This window comes from Apodemus sylvaticus, chromosome 16 (assembly GCF_947179515.1).
Source record: "Apodemus sylvaticus chromosome 16, mApoSyl1.1, whole genome shotgun sequence".
Taxonomy (NCBI): domain Eukaryota; kingdom Metazoa; phylum Chordata; class Mammalia; order Rodentia; family Muridae; genus Apodemus; species Apodemus sylvaticus.
The window spans coordinates 45,440,877-45,465,172 of NC_067487.1; the positions used below are offsets into that span (position 1 = coordinate 45,440,877).

The 24,296-nt window shown below is 39.7% G+C and overlaps 1 protein-coding gene across 1 annotated transcript in view; it reads left to right on the top strand.

Annotated features, from left to right (window-relative positions):
- The window catches only part of Itga1 (integrin subunit alpha 1), a 151,572-nt gene that overhangs the window by 70,343 nt on the left and 56,933 nt on the right, over positions 1-24,296 (top strand). The window contains exons 3-8 of the mRNA XM_052160041.1: positions 1,088-1,200; positions 5,337-5,425; positions 5,545-5,656; positions 6,450-6,577; positions 19,381-19,529; positions 22,979-23,129. Of these exons, the coding sequence (XP_052016001.1) occupies positions 1,088-1,200; positions 5,337-5,425; positions 5,545-5,656; positions 6,450-6,577; positions 19,381-19,529; positions 22,979-23,129 (742 nt within the window). The remainder of the gene's footprint in view (positions 1-1,087; positions 1,201-5,336; positions 5,426-5,544; positions 5,657-6,449; positions 6,578-19,380; positions 19,530-22,978; positions 23,130-24,296) is intronic.

The window sequence follows — 24,296 nt, forward strand, 5'->3', positions numbered from 1 at the left end:
TTGCCCTCCTTTTTGTTATAATTCTCCTCCGCCTTTATATGGATGCCCCTGGACCTTCATGTCATATATTTAAATCTGTATAGAGATTATTTTAATCTAGCTTCTATATATAAAGGACAATATCAAATGCTTTTTTTTTTGAATCTGTCTTTTTTTCTTTCACACAATATCTGGTTCTCTTTTTTAGCAAATGGTATAGTTTTATTCTCTTTTAGTTTGTGTGTGTGTGTCTGCCTTTGTCTGTGTGTATATGTGTGTGCACATGTGCATATGCATACGCATGTGTGTGTGTGCACTATATATATTTACTCTATCTGCTGATGAACATCAAAGCCAGTGACATATCTTGCCTATTGTAAATAGTGTAGCAAGAAATATATAATTTAAGTATATAACAGTATAATTATCTCTGTTGCATGCTGGCTTAAAATCCTTCAAGTGTATACCCTAGAGTGGAGTAGCTAAATCACATGGTTATGCAACTTTTAGTTATTTCTTAGTGTGTACTTCTTCTTTAATCTTTAAAAATACTTATTTTAATTTTCTGTGTACGGGTGTTTTTATCTGTGTGTTTGTCTGTATGCAATGGGCATGTACTGGTCTCAGAACCAGACTCAGGCATCAGGTTCCCTGGAACTGGAATTAAAGATGTTTGTGAGTCACTATGTGCATCCTGGAATCCAAACCCAGGTCTTTCCCAAGAGTATCCAGTGCTCTTAACCACTGAGATGTCTCTCCAGCCTCATCACTGACTTAAAGGACCTTTACTGATTTGGAGTAGCTGTAGGCAATGCAATATATGCTGGTTTCATTTTCTCTACATCTTTTCTAGCAGTTCTTGCTTGTTTTCTTAATGATAGCCATACTGACTGCTAAGATTTACAACAACACTAGCAGTCTGGAACACAAGGGTGACACTCTACTTATTTTAGATAGAATTAAATTACCAACAGGGTCATGATCCAGTAACAAGTATGGGAACCAGTATGGGAACAAACGTCTACTGTCTTAGAATTTACCACAAAATAATTAAAACAAATGCATTTCTTCTGTTTAAAATTTGAAATTGCTTCCTTTCAAATTCCAGGGTTCTCATTGGTTCTCCTTTAGTTGGCCAACCCAAAGCACGAACTGGGGATGTCTATAAGTGCCCGGTTGGGAGAGAGACACCAATGCCTTGTGTGAAGTTGGATTTACCAGGTGCGTAAAATTAAACAGCCCGTCCTGACTCATGCCCATATTCTCACTGCACACAACTTTCAAGTGACCCAAGAAAAAACTAAAGGTAATAAATGATCATTCTCCATTTGACATCTGGAATTTATATAGAATGGCATCGTGGCTCCCTTAGTCCTTAATTTATTTCAGTAACGTATCAGGAAGCAGCTATTGAATAGTTTATTCTATTTGTAGCTTTACCTCCTTCCAGTGTTCAGCATCCATTGAAAACTAGTGGTTTGCCAAATAGACATATTTACCACATTCCTCCCATAAAACGCAACTTAGTATACAAGTTTGTAAAGGAAACTGAATGACAGAAATTACCGTAATTAAGTATATTAGTAGTTTTTTAAAATATGAGACATAGGTATAACAAAATAGATATGTTTTGATAAAAATATCACTTTGTCTGCGGTATGACTAGAAAAATTACTCCTAAAGTTAGAGAGGATTTAGAACTCTTTCAGTATCCATAAATTGTTAAAAACGATTAAATGGTTTATGTCTACAAGTTCACTGTAGACAGTGCATTTTTCAGTTCTCCTGTTTTCATTTTCTAAGTTCTTTGTTCATTATGAGTATTTTCCTTTACATTCGTGAGCACAGCTACCATAGATATTTCAATACCCTTGTGCCTAGACATTGTAGCACCAAGGATGCTCAACATCTTTTCTGTCTGCTACCTTTCATTGAGGTGAGAACACACACACACACACACACACACACACACACACACACACAACTTCTCCTTAGTTATTCATATTTTTAAAACAAACCGAGTTTTTAATTATAAGTATAGAAATACTTATCTATTATATTCCTCTGAGTGCTCTTCATTTTTTATACTAGCTGGTAATTTATTTGGCAGAACACATTACCCAGATTCTGAATTTTTTTCAGTTAGAAGTTGTTAAAGTTGGATTTGGTTCTTTTTATTTCCACTAGACTGTGTGGAGTCCACTGTTCACATTGCGTCTTCAGGCTCTCCAGAGAAACAGACAGAATACATAAACATATACTGTCATTGTCCTTACATGGCGTCTTTTCCAAGGCACTCCCTGCGCCCTTTTAAAGATGCTGTCATTGGCCCTAAATTTCTAACTTCTTTTTCTTCAAGGTAGTAAACCAAGAACTCCTGTTTGAAATTTTTTACCTAATAGGGTACTTCTTTAAAGAGAAAAGAAAAGGAAAACCAAAGTGAAACACCAAACCAGTTACTTCACCCTGTACCTGCTTCTTCTAAGTATGGACTCTGTGTAGCATCTGCACGTTTGAGGTCATTTCACAACGCCTTCAGATGGTCGCTTTATGCATTTTCCTCCTCTTCTAGGATTTATACTGTTATTTACAAAATAATTTTTTGGCAGGAACTAGTCCCCTATCCTTGAAGCTAGAATAGTTTTCAAACTAGCTCAGAGGTTTTTAACTACATCAAAAACAGTAGAAAATACTTTTTCTTTCTTTTTAAAGTTTATTTATTTATATCCAAAATGTTCCTCCTCCTCCTCCTCCTCCTCCTCCTCCTCCTCCTCCTCCTCCTCCTCCTCCTCCTCCTCCTGTTCTCCCCTTTCAGAGTTCTTTTCCCCACGTTTGCCTTCACCTCCCTCATATTCCCCCACTCTAAGGCATCAAATCTCTCCAGGATTAGGCATATCCTCTCCCACTGAGGCCAGACAAGGCAGCCCTCTGTTATATATGTTCCAGGGATCTTAGACCAGCCTGTGTGTGCTCTTTGGTTGGTGGCACAGTCTCTGGGAGCTCCCAGGAGTACAGATTAGTCAATGTCATTGGTCTTCCTATGGAGTTGCTATCCCCTTCAGCTCCTTCAGTCGTTCCCCTAACTCTTCCATAGGTCCCTAACCTCAGTTCAATGCTTGGCTTATAGTAAGCATCTTTCTCAATCTGGTGCTGATAGGGCCTCTCAGAGGACAACGAGCTAGGCTGCTGTCTGCAAGCACAATACTGCTGCCAGTAAATGATTAATTCTATACTCCTGACAAGTGCAAGCACCTTCTCTACACCTGCACAAGTATTTTGGATTCATGAATGAAACACACACACACACACACACACACACACACATACACACACACACACACACACACACACACACTCCAGCTTATTTTTTAATATTCTTTAACTTGCCCAATGGCTGGACCACTCCTGAACCTCCATGTGGCTAACACATTCCCCTCCGATGTTCCTGAGTTGATACTTAGTAAAGCTATATTTTATCTTTGCTGCCCTGGACCCTGCTGGACAGCCCCATGGGGCTGATTTCATCTGCACCAACATTTCCTCTACCTCACCCTTCTGCCCTTTCTCAGTGTTGTCTGTTTTCTATACCCTTGATACTGCAGAATCTTCTATTCCCTATTTCCTGCATTTTTTGCCCAGGAATCCCAACAGTCCCACCTCTGTCTCTCTGCCCAGCCATTCACCACTGGCAACTGTACTTCCCAATCATAGCCAACTGGGGGCAGGGACCCTCAGTGGAGATGTTTGGGTTTCCATGTGATTTCAGGAGCAGAATTTACACAAACAACATTAAAAACATGGCATCAGTAATAGTGTCATGGATTGGTGCCCACCCATGGGATGGATCCCAAGTTAAACCAATCATTACTCTGTTTTTGCCTCTGCATTTCTTGTAGTCAGGACCAATGTTGCGATGAAAGATTTATAGGTGGGTTGGTGTCTCCATGCCTCCACTGAGCGTCCTATCTGACTACTGGAGTTGATCTCTTCAGGTTACTAGGAAACATTTTCAGTATCCTATAATTGTTATAGTAATGCTTATTCTGGGTAACCATCATTTAAAGTCTCAAATCCAGATCTTTTGATGCCAATGTACACAGTAGCCCAGTTCAAGATTCTTTGACTCATAATGCTTTGTCATGTCTTTAAAAAATATTATAATCCCTTTGTGCATATGTGATGTTTTTCTGGTTTTGTGTTTTTATGGATCTCTCTGTGTGTGTTTCTGAACCTATGTATGCCTCCTGTGTCTTTGGCTTGATTAGATTGTTTTTGGGTTTTCTTATCTTTATGTTATTATCATTATTTTATTGTCATTCTTTCGATGCCTGTTTGTTTTCTAATGAGAGAAAGGCAAGGTGTGGATTTGCATGGAAGAAGAGGCAGGGAGCAGCTGGGAGGGGCTGGGCAAGGCAAAACCACACACAGAACATATTGTTTGAAAAAATCTATTTTCAATAGAAAAAATAGAAAAAAATTGGTTTCAAAACAAAGCCAACCGAATCTTTAATCAGAACCCAGTTCTCAGCTTAGGAAGTGAGATGGGCCATCCAGGAATCTGTTTCCTCATAGTCTCTAGGTGAGGACACGTGCAGACAGGAACAGTGCAGCAGTGCTAAGAGTCTTTCTTGAACTCAAATTGTGTCCCTTTCAAATATTTATGCATTCCACTGCAAGCGGAGTTTAAAAGTCTTCCCTTTCCTTGTCCAGTCTTTCTTTTTGAAGGTGAATGATTAAGCAGTGCTCTTTGCCAGTTTGGTCAGGTTGGAATGCTACGGCCCACTGTTCCTATTTGAGCTGTCTACTGCTCCCCCTTCCCTTATTCTCTTCATCCAAACTTCCTGGACACTTCTCTAATCCTGGTCCAGCTTCCTTGCAGCTCTCCTGACATCCCTATGAATTTCAAAGTCATGATAAAAACATTTTTGTTTGACTTTCCTGCTCTATGCACGGCCAGTTTTCCTTCCAGAAGTTACATTTTGCCTTTGGTTGTTTATAACGAAGAACATCAATTATCGCTATACTCTTATGAAACTCAATATTGCATTTGTTTTAATTAACAAAAACGTGTGAAAACCAATCCCACATTCTCCTTGCCATGCTAGTTCTGCATTCTTTCAAAGTCCAGCCAAACTATTTGAACCAGAGATACAGACAAAGTCTCCGGGACATCAGCCAGCTCTTTAGCCTTAACTTGTTCATTATATTTCCAGTACCGGGAAGTCTACTTAGTTGAACCAGAACAAGAATGTGCTATGAGATGAGCCAGGCAAATAGAATGTTTTAATGAGGAGACACTTAATTTCATATTATGAAACATATTTTTACACTCATGAAATCTTGTTCTATTTTTGTAGTTAACACATCGATTCCCAATGTCACAGAAATAAAAGAAAACATGACATTTGGATCAACTTTAGTCACCAACCCGAATGGAGGATTTCTGGTGAGAAAGAAAAGAGTGATTTATCTCGTAAAAAAAAGGGAATGTAGTCATTCATGTCTTGAACCCTGTTGGATAATGTTCAGTTTTAAAGGTTTGCATTTTTTTTTTCTTTTTTAAAGGCATGTGGGCCATTGTATGCCTATAGATGTGGACATTTACATTATACGACTGGCATATGCTCTGATGTCAGCCCTACATTTCAAGTTGTGAAGTCATTCGCCCCTGTACAAGGTACACATTTTATGCAATGTTTGTGCATGTTTGAAACCGTAAGCAATGCGTGAGCTACATGTATACAGAAGAACACACCAAAAGGCTTCCAGGATTTGTCATCTACTAGCATTATTCACTTAAGCAAACATTTGTTTTGTCAGTATATAACCAAACTTTGCCCCTACTTTTGGAATTGATATTAGTGTAAATAACCTTGAGGACTGTGTTTAAAGTTCATAGCCAATGCTCTCATGCTGGTTGTATTTAAACGGTGAATGTCTTTGAGGAGAATAACTTCTTTTGAGATGTACAGAATAGAAAAGGTATATCAAACCCATGATGTGAAAATTCTCAAGTGTGTGTGTGTGTGTGTGTGTGTGTGTGTGTGTGTGTGTGTGTGAAATTAAAGTAGACAGCCAGGCAGTGGTGGTGCACACTTTTAATCCCAGCACTTGGGAGGCAGAGGCAAGCCAATCACTGAGTTTGAGGCCAGTCTGGTCCATAGAGCGAGTTCCAGGACAGTCATGGATATACAGAGAAACCCTGTCTCAGAGGATGGAGGGAGGAAGGGGGAAGAGGAAAAATAATAGACAGAGACAGAGACAGAGACAGACAGGAATTTCTGTGACACAAACTCCAAACTTATAACTAAATACAATATTTCTTCACTTAAGCTTTTCTAAAAATAATACAATAACAACAGGTTCAGTGAGTGCATTTTTTAAGATGGGATTCTTCCAGCCAGGAAAATACTTCACCTACTCCTACGAAGGTAGATATCTAACTTGTATAATGCTTTCTTCTGTTACAGAATGTAGCACACAGCTGGACATAGTCATCGTCCTGGATGGCTCTAACAGCATCTACCCCTGGGAAAGTGTCACTGCCTTTTTAAATGACCTTCTTAAGAGGATGGACATTGGCCCCAAGCAGACACAGGTGTGTGACTCCGTGTGTTCACTCTGTTTTCTAAAGGATATTTAACACAGACTTTTTGACTGGGCACGTGTTTGAGTAGCTCCCTTGAACTAGATGTGTGTTGGTTTTACTTATGACTTAATTGGAACAAGATGATTTTTAGCTGGGTGTGCTGACATATGCCTTTCTTTAGTCACAGCACTTGGGAGGTAGAGACTAACCAGTCTCTGTGAGTTCAAGGCCAACATGGTCTTCATTGCCAGTCCCAGGAGAGCTAGAGCTACCCAGAAGACTCAGCTAAAAAGAAAGTCAAAGTGATCTTATTGTTTAAAAAGACAAAAATGCTCACATTTTAGATAAAACAAGCCAAAAACTCCATATCAAGACCTACTAGAGAGGTGAGGTTATAAATATCCCACTCAAATCAGTAAAAGAAAACAGGCTTTTATCTACCACAAAATGTACATTTTTCTAAATACAACTTTTAGCATGTAATTAATCTTTTCAAGTCTTGCCACTAGGAGAGGATATATATATTACTGGAACAAATTTTTAATATTATTTTAGTGATATTATATTACTAATTATTATATGATTAATATTATATATGTATGCTATATATTATGTATGTATATGTTAGATATCTAGGGTATATATTAGATAGTATATATAGTACATATATACTAAATAAGGTATGCACTATATTCTCTAGTATATATATACTATATTATATTTATAGTAAAATAGCATATAGCTGTATAATATATGCTGTAGTGTATATAATGCTATATATACTATAAATATATATGATATTATATATAATATATAATTAGATTTGGGACTACATAGCAATTATATGCTTACACATTCAATGTAAACTGTTACAATGTTTTAATGGTTTTCCCTGTTAGAATTATAATTAATTTGTTTTAGCATTCCCAGAGGAACTGCTTGTACCTTAGAGGAAATCTAACTTGCCAGGGTGGGCTTCATGGAGCTGTGTGTCTTTCTTAGATGGAACAATGACACTATTTATTAGAATGGTCCAAATACTATAAGTTCATGGGAATTGAACTCCCTGTGTGTCCAAGAATGGAGTCAAACCCACATATTTCCATTCCACAGATACTTCCTACAGCATTGTATCCAGTGTCACTTGTAGTATCTTCTAGCTTTACCCAAGACAACCTGTTTCCCAAAAGAAAAACTGAGAAGGGTGTGGTAGTGTGTGCCTATAATCCCAATATTCAGGAGGCTAAGACAGAAAACTCACTGTGGTTTGAGGCGAACCTGGGCTTCCCACATCGAGTTCCAGTCTGATCAGTGCTACATAGAGAGACATTGTCTCAAAGAAGTAATCTAGCTTACACAACTAAAATAGAGAAACTGACTATATTTCTAAATTTGCACATCACATTTCACTTACGCATGCATGGTGCAGCTTAACCACATGCACTCAGGTATTTATTCAGAATCACTGGGGAATGTGTGCTCTGTGGCAGCTCAGGGTGAGGACCTGGCTCACAGTGGGAAATGAGCTGTGACTGTTGCTGCGGTGGACTTCTCTCTGGTGCAGCGATCCTTCACACCTAGCTTGTGGAATTCCTGCTTCAGAATGCCTGAGGTGCTTGGACTATATCCAAGACTTTCAAAACCAAACTTTCTGAAGGTGTTATTGGAACGTTGAACCTGAATCTTATATGATTCTTAAATATATTAAAGTTTGGGAACCCCAAATGCTCTGTGCTTATATTGATATGCATGGGCCCATACTTGACACTTACTCTGGATGGCAGTCACATCCAGAGCAAACGGTGGTTCATCTTGCCCTCATCAGTTCACAATTAGCTGAAATAATGAACTTTAGTGAATGGTTATGAAAAAATGTGCACACCATAATTTTTGCTGTAATTTTCTCTGGTGGTGGATATTTAATGGGATTCTTTTTCAAGTGGCATTTTTAATGTTCTAAGCATATTAATTTAGTGTTGGTTGTTTATTCTGTCTTTAAATGGTGATTTAGAATATATCAATGACAAGTTGCATAAATACCTTTCTAAAGTAAAGGGGTTTGGAAGGCCATATCCAGCCAATTACATTTGCTAAACATTTGATAACACATTAAGTATGGCATGTTTAAACTCTTAAAAATTTGACTTTCCTTCAATAGATTCAGAAAATAGATCATTCACATAAGACTTGCAAAATATTTCCTCTTCAAAGATAGGAACTGAAAAGCATGATAATATCTCACATTGTCTCAAGCAAATCTTTTAAAACACAGAACTCTGTTTTGACAACCATTTATTTTTCTGACTGATTATAAATATAATTTAAAGAAATTTGATTCGGGGGTTGCTTTGCTTTTGTTGTGATTAAAGCATTCAATTCTTAGTGACTTGCAGAATTAACTTCTGCAATTTCTGCAGTGTTTCCTTATCCTTTATACCTCCATTCGTGAGAAGAACAAAATTAAAATAGGTTACGAGATAGATTTGACAGAAGTTGGAAATCTATGTAGCTAAGAGCAAGCCACTAAGAATTCTTGGATGTCTTACATTTATCAAAGGTATAACTGGATTAAGAATGGACTGAGGGAACTGAGGAGATTTCCCAGTGGGTAAAGGACCTGTTGCTCAGACCTGACTATTCAAATTCAGATCCACATCCCCTGTGTAAACACTGTGTATTGCAGCACATGTCTTTAATCTCAAACATTGGATTGGAGGGATGAAGAACGGTACATTCCCTAGAGTACTCATTCGCCAGCCTAGCCAATTTTGATGTGTTTCACATTGAAGAGAGAGCCTGTCTCCAAAGATAACACAGAGAGTATTCTAAGAAGACACTTGATGTCAATATCTGCTCTCCATGTGTGTGTGTGTGTGTGTGTGTGTGTGGAGGGGGGCATATATCTATGCATAAGCACCCTCCATCTCCCGTGCACACAACTGCATAAATATGTATGTGCCACATGCAATGCACATACACAAAATAAAATAATATGAAAAGAACGAAGTTTATGGAATCTGTGAAGATTTCTCTGTAGAGATTCACCTGAGCCCTATAGTGATCCTAACACAGGTTCCACAAAGCCCTATGGTGATTATGATATCTTCATTGAATTGAAACACATAATGAAGTAATCCCTGAAGTATCTATAGAGACAATAATTGTGTTTGTTCTACTGCCAGTCAAGTCAAAGCGAGGTGTCTGTGCTGGGATCTGCCTTTCTTCTATGAATTTGTTAGAGGAGAGAATGTGTTACCCATGGATCTATGTTGGTTACTCCCCAAGTTCCAGCATGAGCTCATGCTATGGACTTTCTAAGAAGCCCCTGGAGGTGAGCTGAGAATCAGCTGAGAAAGCACAAGGCCCCTGTAATCACTCAAAATGGAGGCCACGGAATGAATGCAGTTACCTTCATGTGAAGCTGTAGCAAGACATCTGTACAAAGGGAATTCTCCAAGGGGCCCACAGAAGGGTAGAAGACAGCTGTGAGAGCCCAGCTCGTGTCCAAGAATAATCGCAGTCAAGTGGGAATTTATCTTCTCAACCCTGTGTCTGTTTACCAAAAATGGTGTAAACAACCTAAGTAAACAAGTGGGAAGCCCATTGAGGAAAAGCACACTGTGCCCTGCAGGCTTCTCGCTTCCACTAATAGAGGCAGGGGAAAGGTCTGTGTGCGAGTTAACTTTGGTGCTTTGTCTTCATTTTATTTGACTGTGATAGAAGCAAGTAAAACGCTGCTGTTAGTAGATTTGTTTCCCCCTTGACCCTGCAAACACAGTGACTTCTTGCGAACTCTAAATGAATATATAGTACCTTTAAAAAAAATCAGACATTTTAAATGCAGAATTAGAAAAGTCCTGTGACATCTCTGTTCATTCAGGGACAACGCACATACTTTACCCCAAGTAAGTTTTAAAGGGGTGGTACGCCACAGAAAGGAGTGTGGCATGATGAGGTTTTGCTTTCTGTGGTGCCTGCAAATGCATCTAGTTCAATAAAGAGCCGAGTCATGCCTCTTTTTCCCCTGCAGTTCCAGATCAACGTTTAGTAATTGCAAACAATGAAAGAGTCTCAAGACAGGGAACATTCCTGAAAATTCAACTTATTCCAAAAGGGACAAAGAACTGGGGGAAAGAAAGGAGGGAAGGAAGGAAGAAGGCAGATAAAAATGCTTGTGGGGAAAAAGTAACAATTTGTATACATGCATTAAAATGATGGAAACAACACTTTAACTAGTTAGAATTTCCTCCTTGCTTCTGTGTGGCCCCATTTAGAGCCTGCACACATCGCCGAGGGAGTTTTGCCAACCAGTCATTTACCTAAGGCACAGTAAAGGCCATAAAATTGCCTTTTCAAAAACCACCCATAAAAACAAACCTGAAATACTTGGAGTTTGCCATAAAAGATATGACAGTATAAACATTATGGAGGACTTATTGATCCTCAATACCTAAGCATAGCATTGTTTTGAATAATAAATGGGAAGGTTGTAAATATGTCACATGCAAGTGCATTACCCTAAATAAGACTTGTAAATTGTGAGGCTTGATATAAAAGTGAAATATACTAATGGAACAATGTCTAGATTGTTCCCATCAGGAGCACAGCTTGGCACTGAAGTAGGAAAAATAAAAGAGAGAGATTAATTAAATTTTAGGAATATTATTTATCTTTCTTTTTACTGCACATTTTTATGGCCATTTTCCTAGAAGCCTTAAATGTGGCACCTGATTCATCGGTTTTATGTCCCAAATGGAGCCCAAGTGAGTCCTGTAGCCGCTGCTTTGTCGATCGGTAGAGTTTGTGACTGAGGTATACAACAGGAGAGGTATCTACCCTGGCTCGTCTCCTGATTTCCATTCTTCCCCAACTCCTTCCAACATGCACTCGAACAATCACTTCAAAGTAAAATTCAGACAATTTCCTTACATAAAAGCCTACTTTTTAGCCCTTTAAATAATATACAAGCTATCCACAGCACTTAAAGGCAACTGACGACCTGGCCACAGTCACTCTGAATACATCTTGCCTCCCCAGCGATGTCCACCTCATTCATACTTCGGAGACCACTTGGCCCCGCCCTGCCCTGTGTATGCTGTGCCAGACTCTTGACACTCGCTCTGTCTGGAACATGGTTCCGCGCCCTGCATGCTAGGTCGACTTCTTAGATGTCTTCAGTTGTCTCTTGTATGATTTCCAGGGATGGTCTCACCCACATTTTCCCCCTTTTCCGGTTCTATGCTGTCTGCGTTCCCTCACCCATTGTTCCCATTCCATTGGACTATTGCTTTTCGATTTGCTTTGTGGGTCTGTGTCTCCTAGCTGTCTGAGAATTCTTTGATGACAGATTGTGGTTTTGTTCTTTTATCTCTGGGGAGCTGTTCAGGGTTTTATATATAAGCAAGTCATTCATGTTTTTTTTTTTTTTAATTAGAATCCTGGTAGTTTCTCCCATAGTAAAAACAAACAAACCAAAATCAAACCAAAACAAAAATCAAAACATTATTATAGTAACTTCTTTCTTTTACTCTGGTTTATGAAGTCAGACTAGACTCCAAGCTGGAAAACAATTGTGTGTGATACCCTGGTGGGCTTACAGTGGTTCAGTCTTGCCTAGCAGGTATTCATTAAATCTGGTCCCATTTTACCCCAACTGTGATTTGTCCCATTGACTTTGCCTCTTGACCACAAATACAATTCTTGCTGTCATCACTCTGGTCTGCACTTCCCTGCCTGGACTGATTTCATTACAGGCCCGTTAGTCAAGCAACAAGCTAGTTAAAGACACCCCTTTGCTGGGATCTCCATCTTTATCAGTCATCTAATGTTTCTAAGGACTCATGCTCTGTGGATATGAGCATATCTGTCCTTTTGAATAGGTCTTATTTGTGTCCCATTCCACATCGACCAAAGATTAAGCCTAGGTGAACAGTTCCAGAAAGGTTGATGGTGGCAGCTAGCTCCAACTGCAACCTGTTATCGACATAATCATGTAAGAAGCTTGTTCCAGGGCAGTGCATTGGTGATACCCCTTGATAAAAGCAAGCACATATTGGCCAGATAGCAAACCTTGAACTCTTGTGATATCGAGCAGTTATGCAGCTCATGGTAGTGTGGGAAAAGTTCATGGCCTTTTCTCTATCATTCTTTTCCCAAAGAAGCTTCTGATTTGATATTAACTGCTGAACAGCAGCCTGCAAACATAGTTCACACGAAGTGTTAAAATGGTGGCACTGGTATTGCAAATGGCTCAGCAACAGTAGGGAATGGTAGTCTTCTAAGTGAGTGAATGGTTCCTTTAACTCCTTCGACTTCAGGCTAGAGAGATGGCGCAGTAGGTGAGGGCGTGTATTGCTGTTCTGGGGACCCGGCTTTGACTCCCAGTATCCACAGTGGTTCTCAACCACCTGTTGCTCCAGCTCCAGGGGACCTGATGACAATGTCCTCCAACAGTACAGCACTCACATAGACATACACACATATATGTATGATTTTTTTAAAAAGAAAATCCTATTGAATTTAATTGACCAGATATAATCAATAACATCTTTCAAGTATTTTTCTTTCCTCAATTCCCTTATTTTGGAAACACAGACTCTTACATGAGACTTTATTTCATGACAGAATATTCAAAATGACTCTTCTCTCTATTGCTTTAGTGGTGCCTTTTCATTCACCGGTCTCTCTCCTTCTAGCTCCAAAGGAATGAAACCATGTGGGCAACCCATCCATTCTGAGTCAATGGATATTTGAGAAGTACTAGCCAATCAAATATGACATTAGCTGTCATAGGCACTAAAGAAAAGGCACTAAAATTGGGTTTCTGCTCTGAGACAAACAAGCAAAACCAACTAGCAACTTGGCAAGACGGGAAAACGTAGGTTTGTGTAGCTATGCAGACACAGCTGTCGCACAAATAGAATAGGGTGAGACCATTGATCTTGAAAAGTAAAAAACTCTTGTTACACATCAGTGCCTTCCCAGACTCTGTCTTATAGAGCATTGGGTGTATCCCTCACGAAATGATTCCAGTAAATAAAACTAAAATTCATCATGACATGTTTCTTCCAATCTGTGATTAACCACAAACATTTTCATATCAAAGACAGAAAGAATAGTTTCAAAATGATCTGCTTGTGAATATGAAGTTCAGCTGAATATAGCTAAGAGAATATTTTCTCTCCATCCTTCCCCCTCTCCCCTTCTCTCTGATCCCTCCTTTTCTCTCCCTTTCTCACTCTCTCATTTTCTCATAGTCATGAGCCAGTTCAACTGAGCTTTTCTTTCTCTTTCTTTGTTTCTTTTTTCATTCTTTCTTTCGTTCTTTTTTCTTTTTCTTTCTTTCTTTTTTACAATTTAAGAATTTTGTATGCATAAAAGAGAAAAGTAGAGATGGCGGGGCCCTGCTATAAAGAAACAGATTTTACATTTTACTCTGTGTTGTCCAAGATTATTTTTGACCATGAAAATTATTTTTTAATGTTACCCTTAACATAGACCAGGATGCTAGAACTTCCTAGGGATGGGGGAACATAAGAGAATATTAATTTGGGGGATCTAACTGAGAAAGTGGTCTACATCTTGTAGCTTAGAAAACTTCAGCGAAGGTTGAGTGGAAGAAACATCCGTGGCTTTAGACTGTTTTATTGTTGTTTTGTTTTACTGGCTTGGTTGTTTTCAAGGATTGTTTGCTTGTTGTACACCTGTTTGGTTTGGGAGACAGGAGTGAACGTAGGCCAGTGTGGCCTTGAACTCACTGCATAGAGGAGAATGACCTTGAATTCCTAGTCTTTGCTTCCCCCATCTCTTGAATGTCGAGATTACACTGCTGTCAAGGTTGTCACCAGTTCTTTTGTTGGACTTAATCAAGAGGGTCAAGCATATCTCCCCAGTGTTACCCATGACTCTTCCAAAGATCTCTGAATAAGTCTGTCCCATTGATTGTTTATCAGCCCTCGTAGGACCAGAGCCCGTTGTTACAACATTCATCTGCTGGTGCTGATATCGTATGCTCTTGCCTTCTCCTTTAAGGAATATCACATTGAACCCACTTGTTTCTTTCAGCTGTGAATCATCCTTACTTGCTCCCCCTCCCAACTTAGCAAAAATACCTAGACTATTCCCACGTGAGCTATTTATTACAATTCCGTATGTAAATTCTACCCTTGAGCTTCAGTACATCCTAGTACAGCTGGATAGCTTCAGGCTAAGTGTAACCATTGGTTGATCTTCCTATCTTCAGTTGCCCACATAGCTTAGATTCCTTTCGTTAGCCCCCTGACTTGTGCCCCAGGATCTGGGCTATTCTATTCCTTTCCATAGCATTTTCTGATCTGCTTTGTAGCTTTTATTTGGCAGGATGCCCCGTGAAGTGATGAATATAAAGCATCTGTGTCCTCTCGACCCACAGGACCTGTCTTTGTCGCTTAGCTCATTTTATATCTTTAATTTTTATATTTACTTACTTAGTGCACATTTTCAGATATATCATACTAGCATGGATGTGTCTCAGCTGCCCTAAATTAGAAGCTAGTTTTGATCTGAAATCATCTGCATTGAATTGGGTCTCATCAGCACTCAGCACAATATTACATGTGTTTATTATTACTTGGGTCTTGTGATAAAAGTTAACAAATGTCCCCTTCCCAGCGAAGACCCACAGAAAGCTTTATCCTGTCTAGTTTCTAAGGAAATAACGCATCTAGCACAGGCCATCAGCTAACACTGAAGGTCACCTCCCACTGGATCTGAGTCTCTCCTAACTTCTCTTCTCGTTTCCCACACTCTGTGAATCAGTCTTGCTCTGCTTTTCATCATTTCTTCCCTATCTCAGTCCCACATGCTTCTGCGCACAGTGAAGTCATCTGTTAGGAATGTATGGGGGGCAACTATGAGCAAAACAGAAGGCAGGAAGGGATAAAGGTCCGTGAGAAGCTGTGATATCATCTGTGCTCTATACCCTGCCGGCCCCTGGAAACTTCAGTACACTTGTAAAGATTAGAGGTGTACACAGCACCATTGAGAAGAAGGAAGTATAGACAAGTTTGCCTCTGAGTTCTCAGAAGGGGAAGGTCAGTGGTCAAATGACAATGTTCACAGCTAGGTGATAAGTGATTTGCAAAGAAGGTAGTACTGAGTCTTATAGAGTGAATAGAAAAACAAAGAAGGGGGAGGGAGAGGAAGAGGTATATGTGGGGTTCACTCTAAGGATGACTGAAGATGGCATTCAGAAAGAAAGCGAAACTATTGATGGATGGGAGAGAATATTTTTATTTTATTTTTTATATTATTTATTTATTTATTTATTTATTTATTATTGTGTTTTTGTGTTTTGTTGCTTTGAGACAGGATTTCTCTCTGTAGCCTTGACTGTCTTGGAACTCCCTCTGCAGACAAGGCTGGCCTCGAACCCATAGACAGAGAGCAAACAGACATTGATCTGCCTGCCCCTGTTTCCTGAGTGTTGGTATTAAAGGCATGTGCCACCACTGTCTGGCATTTGCTTCCTTTTTTTTAAAAAAGGGAACTTGGCATTTCAATAAGTAACATTACATTTTATCTCTTTTCTTTTCAAAGTGAGGGTGAAAATACTATGTCCAACCGTTTTTCAGCTGTGGAGAGCAACTGGGGATTTTGAATGGGGAAATGACATGTTGGCTGCGGGTGTTTCAGTTACTGTCCCATTCTTCTCTGGCAGGACTTGAGGGTGGGCACTCTGAGGACATCCACTGCTGTGGCTGACGTTCAAGGCCCTGAGGGCTGGCCTAGGCTTAGGTAGGACTGGAGAAGCACAGTCAAGGCCTGAGGCCCAGTTCCCAAGAGTAGATTATGGGAGGAGGATCCCCATGGTATTGGTTATTAAGGAAGGACTTCCAGCAGGAAACGAGGAAGGATGTTGAGGAGTAAAGCAGAGTAGTGAGGTCCAGGCCCCAGCCTCATCTCAGAGGGATGTGGAGCTTGAGTTCAGGCACTGGTCTGCTGACCTAAAGAAGGAGCGCTGGAAAAATGAAAAGTTCCTGGAGGCTCCTGTTCTTTAAATTTTTAAAGCAAAACAGTTTAGGAGCCTAAAGATAGTCAGCTGAAAACAGCCTCAGGTAGGATAGTTAGAAGTCAGGCACCTAGAAAAGGTGAGGGAACTGACTACTCTTAATTTCACTTGTATCTTAACATTTACAAGTTCAGAAGTGAGATGTGTGTTATGAGATTAGCGATAGATGATAGGCAGATGGTGAATATATAGTCATCTATGTCTTAGAACATGACAGCAACTCAAACATGACAGCAAACAGCAGATGCAGCAACTAGAGCAGAAGCTGAAGCCCCAGTGTGAGACACAGAGACTGAACTGGAAAGGCCATGAGTCTTTAGCTCTCCAAGTGACACCTTACTTTCAGAAAGGTCACAACTCCTAAATCTCTCCAACCAATGCCTCCAGTCTGAGATTAAGTACTGAAACATCATAGTCTATCATAGACATCCTCATCCAAACCACCACACCAACATTTTGAATCTTTTTAGTTTTTAGTGTGGAGATAATTTGTCCAGATAATTCAACATTCACAGAAGGTTTTTGGAGACATGTAAGCCGTGTTGCAAAAGTGAAACACTAACACTTACCTAGCATCCAGTGGCCTTCAATACTTGGCATGATTTCTGTCCCTTTCCCGTGACTTCTTTTTTAAGCACAGTTGCAATAAGTACTTTCTCCTGGGAGAGTTAAGAGCTCTTGACACAAAATCTGATTGAAATCAATAAATGGGAGAAACTGCATCTATAAAAAGCAAGTTGTATGATTGTTGGGTGGGGCTCAGATGTGAGGCTCCATTTGAGAGTGATAGACATAACTGTAAAGGGAGACCAATATACAAGTGTGGCGACTTTCGTGTAGAATCTTTTGGCACTGCAGAATCACACACAGAGAAGATCGTGGATTGAGCTAAAGTTGGAAGTTAGTCAGGTGAGTTAGTGAAGGGAAAAAGAGGTTAAATGGGTTAGATTTTTGCAAGTAAATTATTATAGTCATTGTATCATGGAATCTAAACTTAAAATATTAAGTTACTGAAGATATTGGCAGTTGGGAGGTCTTGACGTAGTCAAGTCACTGATAACTTGGACGGAATAGACAAATGAGCAGATGTTGATGACCAGAGGGAAGAATCCTTGGGATTGAGACTGAGGAGCTATTGCTCTTGCAGATGTTGGAATCAAAGACCGGCCCTTGAGGAGAGGAGTCAACCATGAGCCAGAGGGAAAGAGTCTCATGGCTCACGAGGTCAAAGGCAGGAGAGAATAGGATATTCCACTGTTACAAGAACAAAGGGAGTGGGAGTCTTCACTGTTTTAAACTCCCGATTAACTAAATAAAAAATGTGAAAATAAAAGTGAGGTGAGATGTCTTAAACTCACAAAAGCATGACGTCATGAAAGTGTTTGTGAGACCTGGTACTTAAGATTAGGTACAATGACTATCTTACGGACAAAAGCATTTCATTTTCATTTACATCGCATATTTATAAAGGCAGCAAGTGAAAAATGTTTATGGGTTCCTATTCCTGAGGTCAATATCCTTCAGGATTGGTTATCTACATCTCTACTGTTATTAGAGAAACTAATTTTAAATCTAAACAAGTGGAATTAAAACATCTGTCATATTTGAATATAAATCAAAAAATAACCTGAATTAGAGCCATGGTTTTGTTCTCATTAATTTTTAATCTTTCATTTTAGTAGTTGGCTATGTCTTAACTTTTAATACCATAAGGAATAAAATTCCAATGTAATAACCCATGGTCTTTGGATACATAGCAGAGGAATTGAGGAAAAAATTCATCCATGGAGGAACAAGGGTATCCTAGACTAGAATAAGCAGAGTTCATTCAGATTATAATACAGGCCTCTTCTCACAATTATATAGATTCTTCAGTTCCTTGTTTTAATCTCCTGATTGGCTGGACAACTATAAAGGAGAATTAATACATTCTATTTTTTTAAAAAATATTGTTGGCTATTTTGTCTGCCTATTCACACTACTGTAGCTCAGCACCTCCTTTAAAATACTAGAAGGTAGAAGTGCGTGATAACTGAAGAATGGGGGGATTCCTGGAGGGGCATGGTTTTGACATTTCTGAGACTAGACCTCTTTTACCTCTTCATTGGAGCCTAAGCTTGATTTTGTTTTGTTCTGTTCTTTTGTTTCCTTCCCTGGCGAGATTGAATTCAGGGCACCACGCACGTGAAATAAGTCCTTTACTATTGAGCTATACCCCCATCCATTAAATTAGTTTTTAAAACTCTGATTCCTCATTTATTAAATGTGATCATTTGTTACCATACTATGAATCAGTCATATAAGAAAATAAAACAAAAGAGTGTTAAAATATAGGGAGTATGTTCAGTGAGCCTACTGGAATCATTGGGTAATATTGTTTTTGCTAGATAGAAACTAATAGCAATTTTTTTTTCGAGACAGGGTTTCTCTGTGTAGCCCTGGGTCCTGGAACTCACTCTGTAGACCAGGCTGGCCTCGAACTCAGAAATCCGCCTGCCTCTGCCTCCCAGAGTGCTGGGATTACAGGCGTGCACCACCACTGCCCGGCCAACTAACAGCAATTTTATTGTTTTTGTTTGGACTGGTCATATTCATAGAGTGGCCGTGGTTATTGCTATCAAGGTAGAAGGCTTTACATAGTGATCCATCTGACACTTAACCTGAAAAGCTAAAAGGTACTCTATTCACCCTACATGCTTAAACTCAAGAAAAATGAACAGATGAAATGTTAGATGCATGACTCAGCAGTGGCTTGCCGTTTCAGGTTGGAATCGTACAGTATGGAGAGAATGTAACACATGAGTTCAACCTTAATAAGTATTCATCGACAGAAGAGGTCCTTGTGGCAGCGAACAAAATAGGCCGAAGGGGTGGTCTCCAAACGATGACAGCCCTTGGAATAGACACAGCCAGGTATGGATTCAAAATCCTATTGGTAAGGCTTTATAGGTGGAGCTTCTGACATTCCTAGAAGGCAGACTCTCACAGCAAATTTTCTGATCATTTGGCTCTCATAAACATTCTGTCGCCTCTTCTGCAATGTTCCTGAACCTTAGGTAAAGGAGTTGTTTTGTAGCTGTATCCATTGGTCAGCACTAAAAACATACCTACACGTAACATGCAAATTGAGCAGGTTTTTTTTAAGAATGTGTGTGTGTGTGCACATGACAGCAACTAATGAAGAAATAGGTCACAAATTTGAAAGAGGGTAAACAGGGGTATGTAGGAAGATTTGGAAAGAGAAAGGAGAAATGACTAATTTATATTATAATCTCAAAAGAAGAAAAAGTAAAACGAAATAATACAAAAGACTATGCCTGTACAAAGGTAGCTAGCTTTGCGTTTGGAGGTTTGACTCAATGTTTACCTTGACAATACCATATCATATTTCTTTTCATATTCCATTAGAAAGGCTTGTTACTACATAAGCACTTTAGACAGTAATATAGTAACATGACCCAAATCAATTAAGAACGTAACAATAATCTTTCATTATGTTGCTATGAACTGATGCTTAATATTCATTCTTTTATCCATTTATTTTTTATTTTTAATTTCTAGGCATATCAATGAATGGATCAAAATATAATCCATGCCTACTCAGTTTATATTTTCTACCATGGTCTTGTATCTCTAGCACTTGGTATAGGATTTTTCTAACTTTCATACAGGCGTGTGTGTGTGTGTGTGTGTGTGTGTGTGTGTGAACTTGTGAATTTGAGGTGACTGCGCTGTTTCCCTGGTCCCCATATAAATTTATTTTTGCTTTGTTTTATTTTTCAAGACATGGTGTCTCTGTGTAGCCCTGGCTGTCCTTGAACTCACTCTGTTCTCCAGTCTCATTTAGTTCTGATCTCTGACTCTTCCTTCTGCCATTATCATCAAATCCAGGAAACTTTTCAGCAAACCCTAAGTCACGGGAAGCTTCATAATGGATTTGATTCATAGAACAAATTCTTTTGTTAAGTGGTTTCAACCTCTGGACTCACAGCTGATTTTGAAAAGCTAATTTATTATGTTTATACTCCACCTGCCTATGCATCAACTCCATTTGGAAGCTAGCAACATTCGTTAATGCTAGGAAAGCACATGGTTCAAAATTTATAGGAAAACTCTCTCTCTCTCCCCCGCCCCCTCTCTTTCATACACACACACACACACACACAGCACAAACAGCTGGAGTAACTGTGCATTCATCTGCTTATAGGATTGCAGATTTTGCATGCACATCGAGTGCACACGTGTAGGTACTCTGAAAGTGCTCTCAATAACTGACTGATGTGAACAGATATTCAGAGTAAGTCAGAGCATGCTTTGAAAGCCCCAAGCCTATAAAGAGTTGTGCATTTTCCAAAGGCAGCTGCCTACGAATGAATATTTATCTTTGTAACTAATGGAAGAATCATCTTAGCTGCTTCCACTCTTGTGTAAATGCCACTTGAAATACCATGGCCTTATATGGGGTCTGCCCACATTTCTCTCAGGGCCTCCCTGAGTTTGGGGTTGCGAGAAGTGTCTGTAATGATGCCGCAGCACTGTTTGTCTCACACATTAATTTTTCACGAGTAAGCACAGTTTTGATTGTGTTTTATTCCCTCTAGGAGGGGCCAGTTACAGAAAAAATATTTCGAATGCTTTGGAATCTGTATCTCCATTTTTCAGTGAATTCAGTCACCTCGGGTCATTATAGTTTTGGATGTTCCCTTCCTTTCATTCCTGTAACTAGGCTTGCATTATTTAATTACTTATAAAATCTGGATTCTCCTGTCCCAAAGTAAGTTACCCTCTGGAGACTCTTAAAATGTTAAAGGCCCGTGGGGAGGAGGATGCTTCATTCCAAGAAGGGACACTGGGTGCTGGGGCTTTAGACTGGACAACTCCTTCAGAGACACACTTAGGATGGGAAGGGTGGACTCTGCCGTTCTGCCACTGGGGCCCCTCTGTTCTAGAAAGTTAGCTCTGGTTTCAGGGCAACCAGACTTTCTCTAAATAAGGAGTGCTAATTGTCTCCTTCAGCTGAGATTCATTAAGCTCAACTATGACTTAGGTCTTTCAGAGAGTTAGAAAGTCTGTGTGATACTAAAGTAGAATTGTCTAAATCGCATACAATATTCCAGCCTAAACTTTGCATAAAATTTAGCCATTGCTGGGCCGGGCAGTGGTGATGCATGCATGTAATCCCAGCACTCTGGAGGCAGAGGCAAGTGGATCTCTGTGAGTTCCAGGACAGCTGGTCTACAGAGTTCTAGGACAGGGAAACCATCTTGACAAGACAAAACAAACACCCTACTACCAACTCTGACAGCAGAAAAACAAACTTAGCCTTTGATACATGTCTCCACCTTTGTTTAAACATTTAAAGAAATCAGAAATAATTCATTGTTCATCACTTTACATCCCAATCACAGCCCTTCATCACCTCCCAGCACCCCCACACACACACACACACAGCCTCTCCACTACATGCTTCCTTCCCCTTCTCCCCTGGGTAATAACCCACCTTGACTCATCAAGTCAGTGCAGGACCAGGCCAATCCTCTCCTGCTGAGGACGGACAGAGTTAGGGAAAGGGATCCACAGGCAGGCAACAGAGTTAAGGACAGGCCCTGCTCCAGTTGCCGGAGGATCCACATGAAGACCAAGCTTCATATCTGCTATGTATATGCAGGGAGGCCTACGCCCAGCCCGTGCATGCTCTTTGGTTGGCGGTTCAGTCTCTGTGAGCCCCCAAGCCTCTCGTTGACTCTGTTGGTCTTCCTATGGAAGAAGGTCCCTTACAGGTCCCTCAGTCTTTCCCCCAACTCTTCCACAATACTCCCCATGGCTCAGCTTTTAATACAAGGACAACTAGAGATTTAAAGAGTGTGTGTGTGTGTGTGTGTGTGTGTGTTGGGGGGATCATTTAATAAAATCTTATTTAAAGGAATCCTGTAAGTTGGGGGATTTATGCCAGACCAACTTGACCTGGTTCTTGCTGAAGGTAAGTGAAGTAGGAAAACTTCCTCTTTGTATGATCTCCACAGTACAAGTCTCACTTCTAATTCTGGACACAATATTCTCTACACTGACACCAGTGTAGAGAACATTCCTTTAAAGTTTCCAAAGAGGGACACGCTAGAGTGATTTATAAATATAAGCATATGTGGTAAGTATTAAAATGGCGAGTTGCCATCATGTGTGAAACCCATGGAACTATTGCAGACAAGACCATGGTGCCTCTCACCTCTGACGGTGAAGTCCATGGTCATCCCCAAGTGAAGCACCAGGCTGGGCAGAAAGGCGATATTCTTGTTGGGTTCTTTCATTTTGCCTAAGTTTGGTCTGAGTTTGATCAGCCTTCCTTTGGTCTGTTTTCCCTTCAGGAAGGAGGCATTCACTGAGGCTCGGGGTGCGAGAAGGGGGGTGAAAAAAGTCATGGTCATTGTGACTGACGGAGAGTCACATGACAACTACCGCCTGAAACAGGTCATCCAAGACTGCGAGGATGAAAACATTCAGCGATTTTCCATAGCTGTAAGTACCTTGTTAGCAAGGCTTCAGAAAATCGTGAGACAGACATCATACACTAAGCAATAAACATGATCTCTCAGTTAGTAATAGTTGCTGAAATTTGAGAAGCCAGTTTCAGAAGATGTCTTTTATAATCATCTACTAACTAACAAGCCACAAGCTAATGGCGATATTTCTATAGCCCTTTTATCTGTCTGCTTATGCTGTCCCAGGTTGTCACATTTCCCAGGTGTAAGACTTTGAAAGCTGTATAACAAAAGCATACGAAAATTTCACTTAACAATAATTTATTCTTTTTTTCTAATTTGCGTTCTTTTCCCTACTATACCATATTTATTTTAAAAGATATTATTTGAGACCAAACTAGGAAACAAGACACACGTGTTACTTTCTCTCACTTGTGCAACAATACAGAAAGTCTTCAGGAATCTCAGCCGATTCATGCTGAATGCATCCACACAAATATCAACTCTGCCTCAGTTGTCATACGCGCCATTCCTCTGTCTCAGTTGTCTGGACTAGTCCTTCTACTCTGTCTGTTCCCAATATTTGATCCTGAACAATACAGAAATGTATTTTGACAGGAAATGGCTGCCTCAGAGAATTGAATATTGGTAATATAAATTCCCTAATTTAAAAATTCAAAAATGTCCTGTTAAATTTTCATATTCGAAGAGGTCATGAGTTGGCTTTTAGTCATCCATTTCTGTCAGTGGAGAGTATTGGACTGGTCCGTCAGACATCGTTAGATATTCAGAGACTACTTTTAGGTGATAATGGCTGAGAGGTGTAAATTACTTATTTAACTCTAATGTAGGTGAGACATCAGTAAGGATCTTAGCATTCCATTTATGTTTTTAAATAAAAGACACGATGTGCTGCACATGAATGCATTGCACACTTTACTTTGACATCTCGGCCGCAGGGAGATTTCAGTTGTGAATATTTCTTTCAGGTAGATATTTGCAGAGTTAAAATGCTTAGGGTAGACAGACTTGACATATATGAAGCAGTTAAAAAAATATTAGCTGTATTATTTAAGTTTTTTATTTGTTTTCATAGAAAACATTTTTACAAGCTACCAGACCCTTGGGTGATAGATCCCAAAAGGTTTCTGCTGTTGTTCTCATCCATGCTATAAGCTGGTTCAAGGTCATATGGGGTCACAGT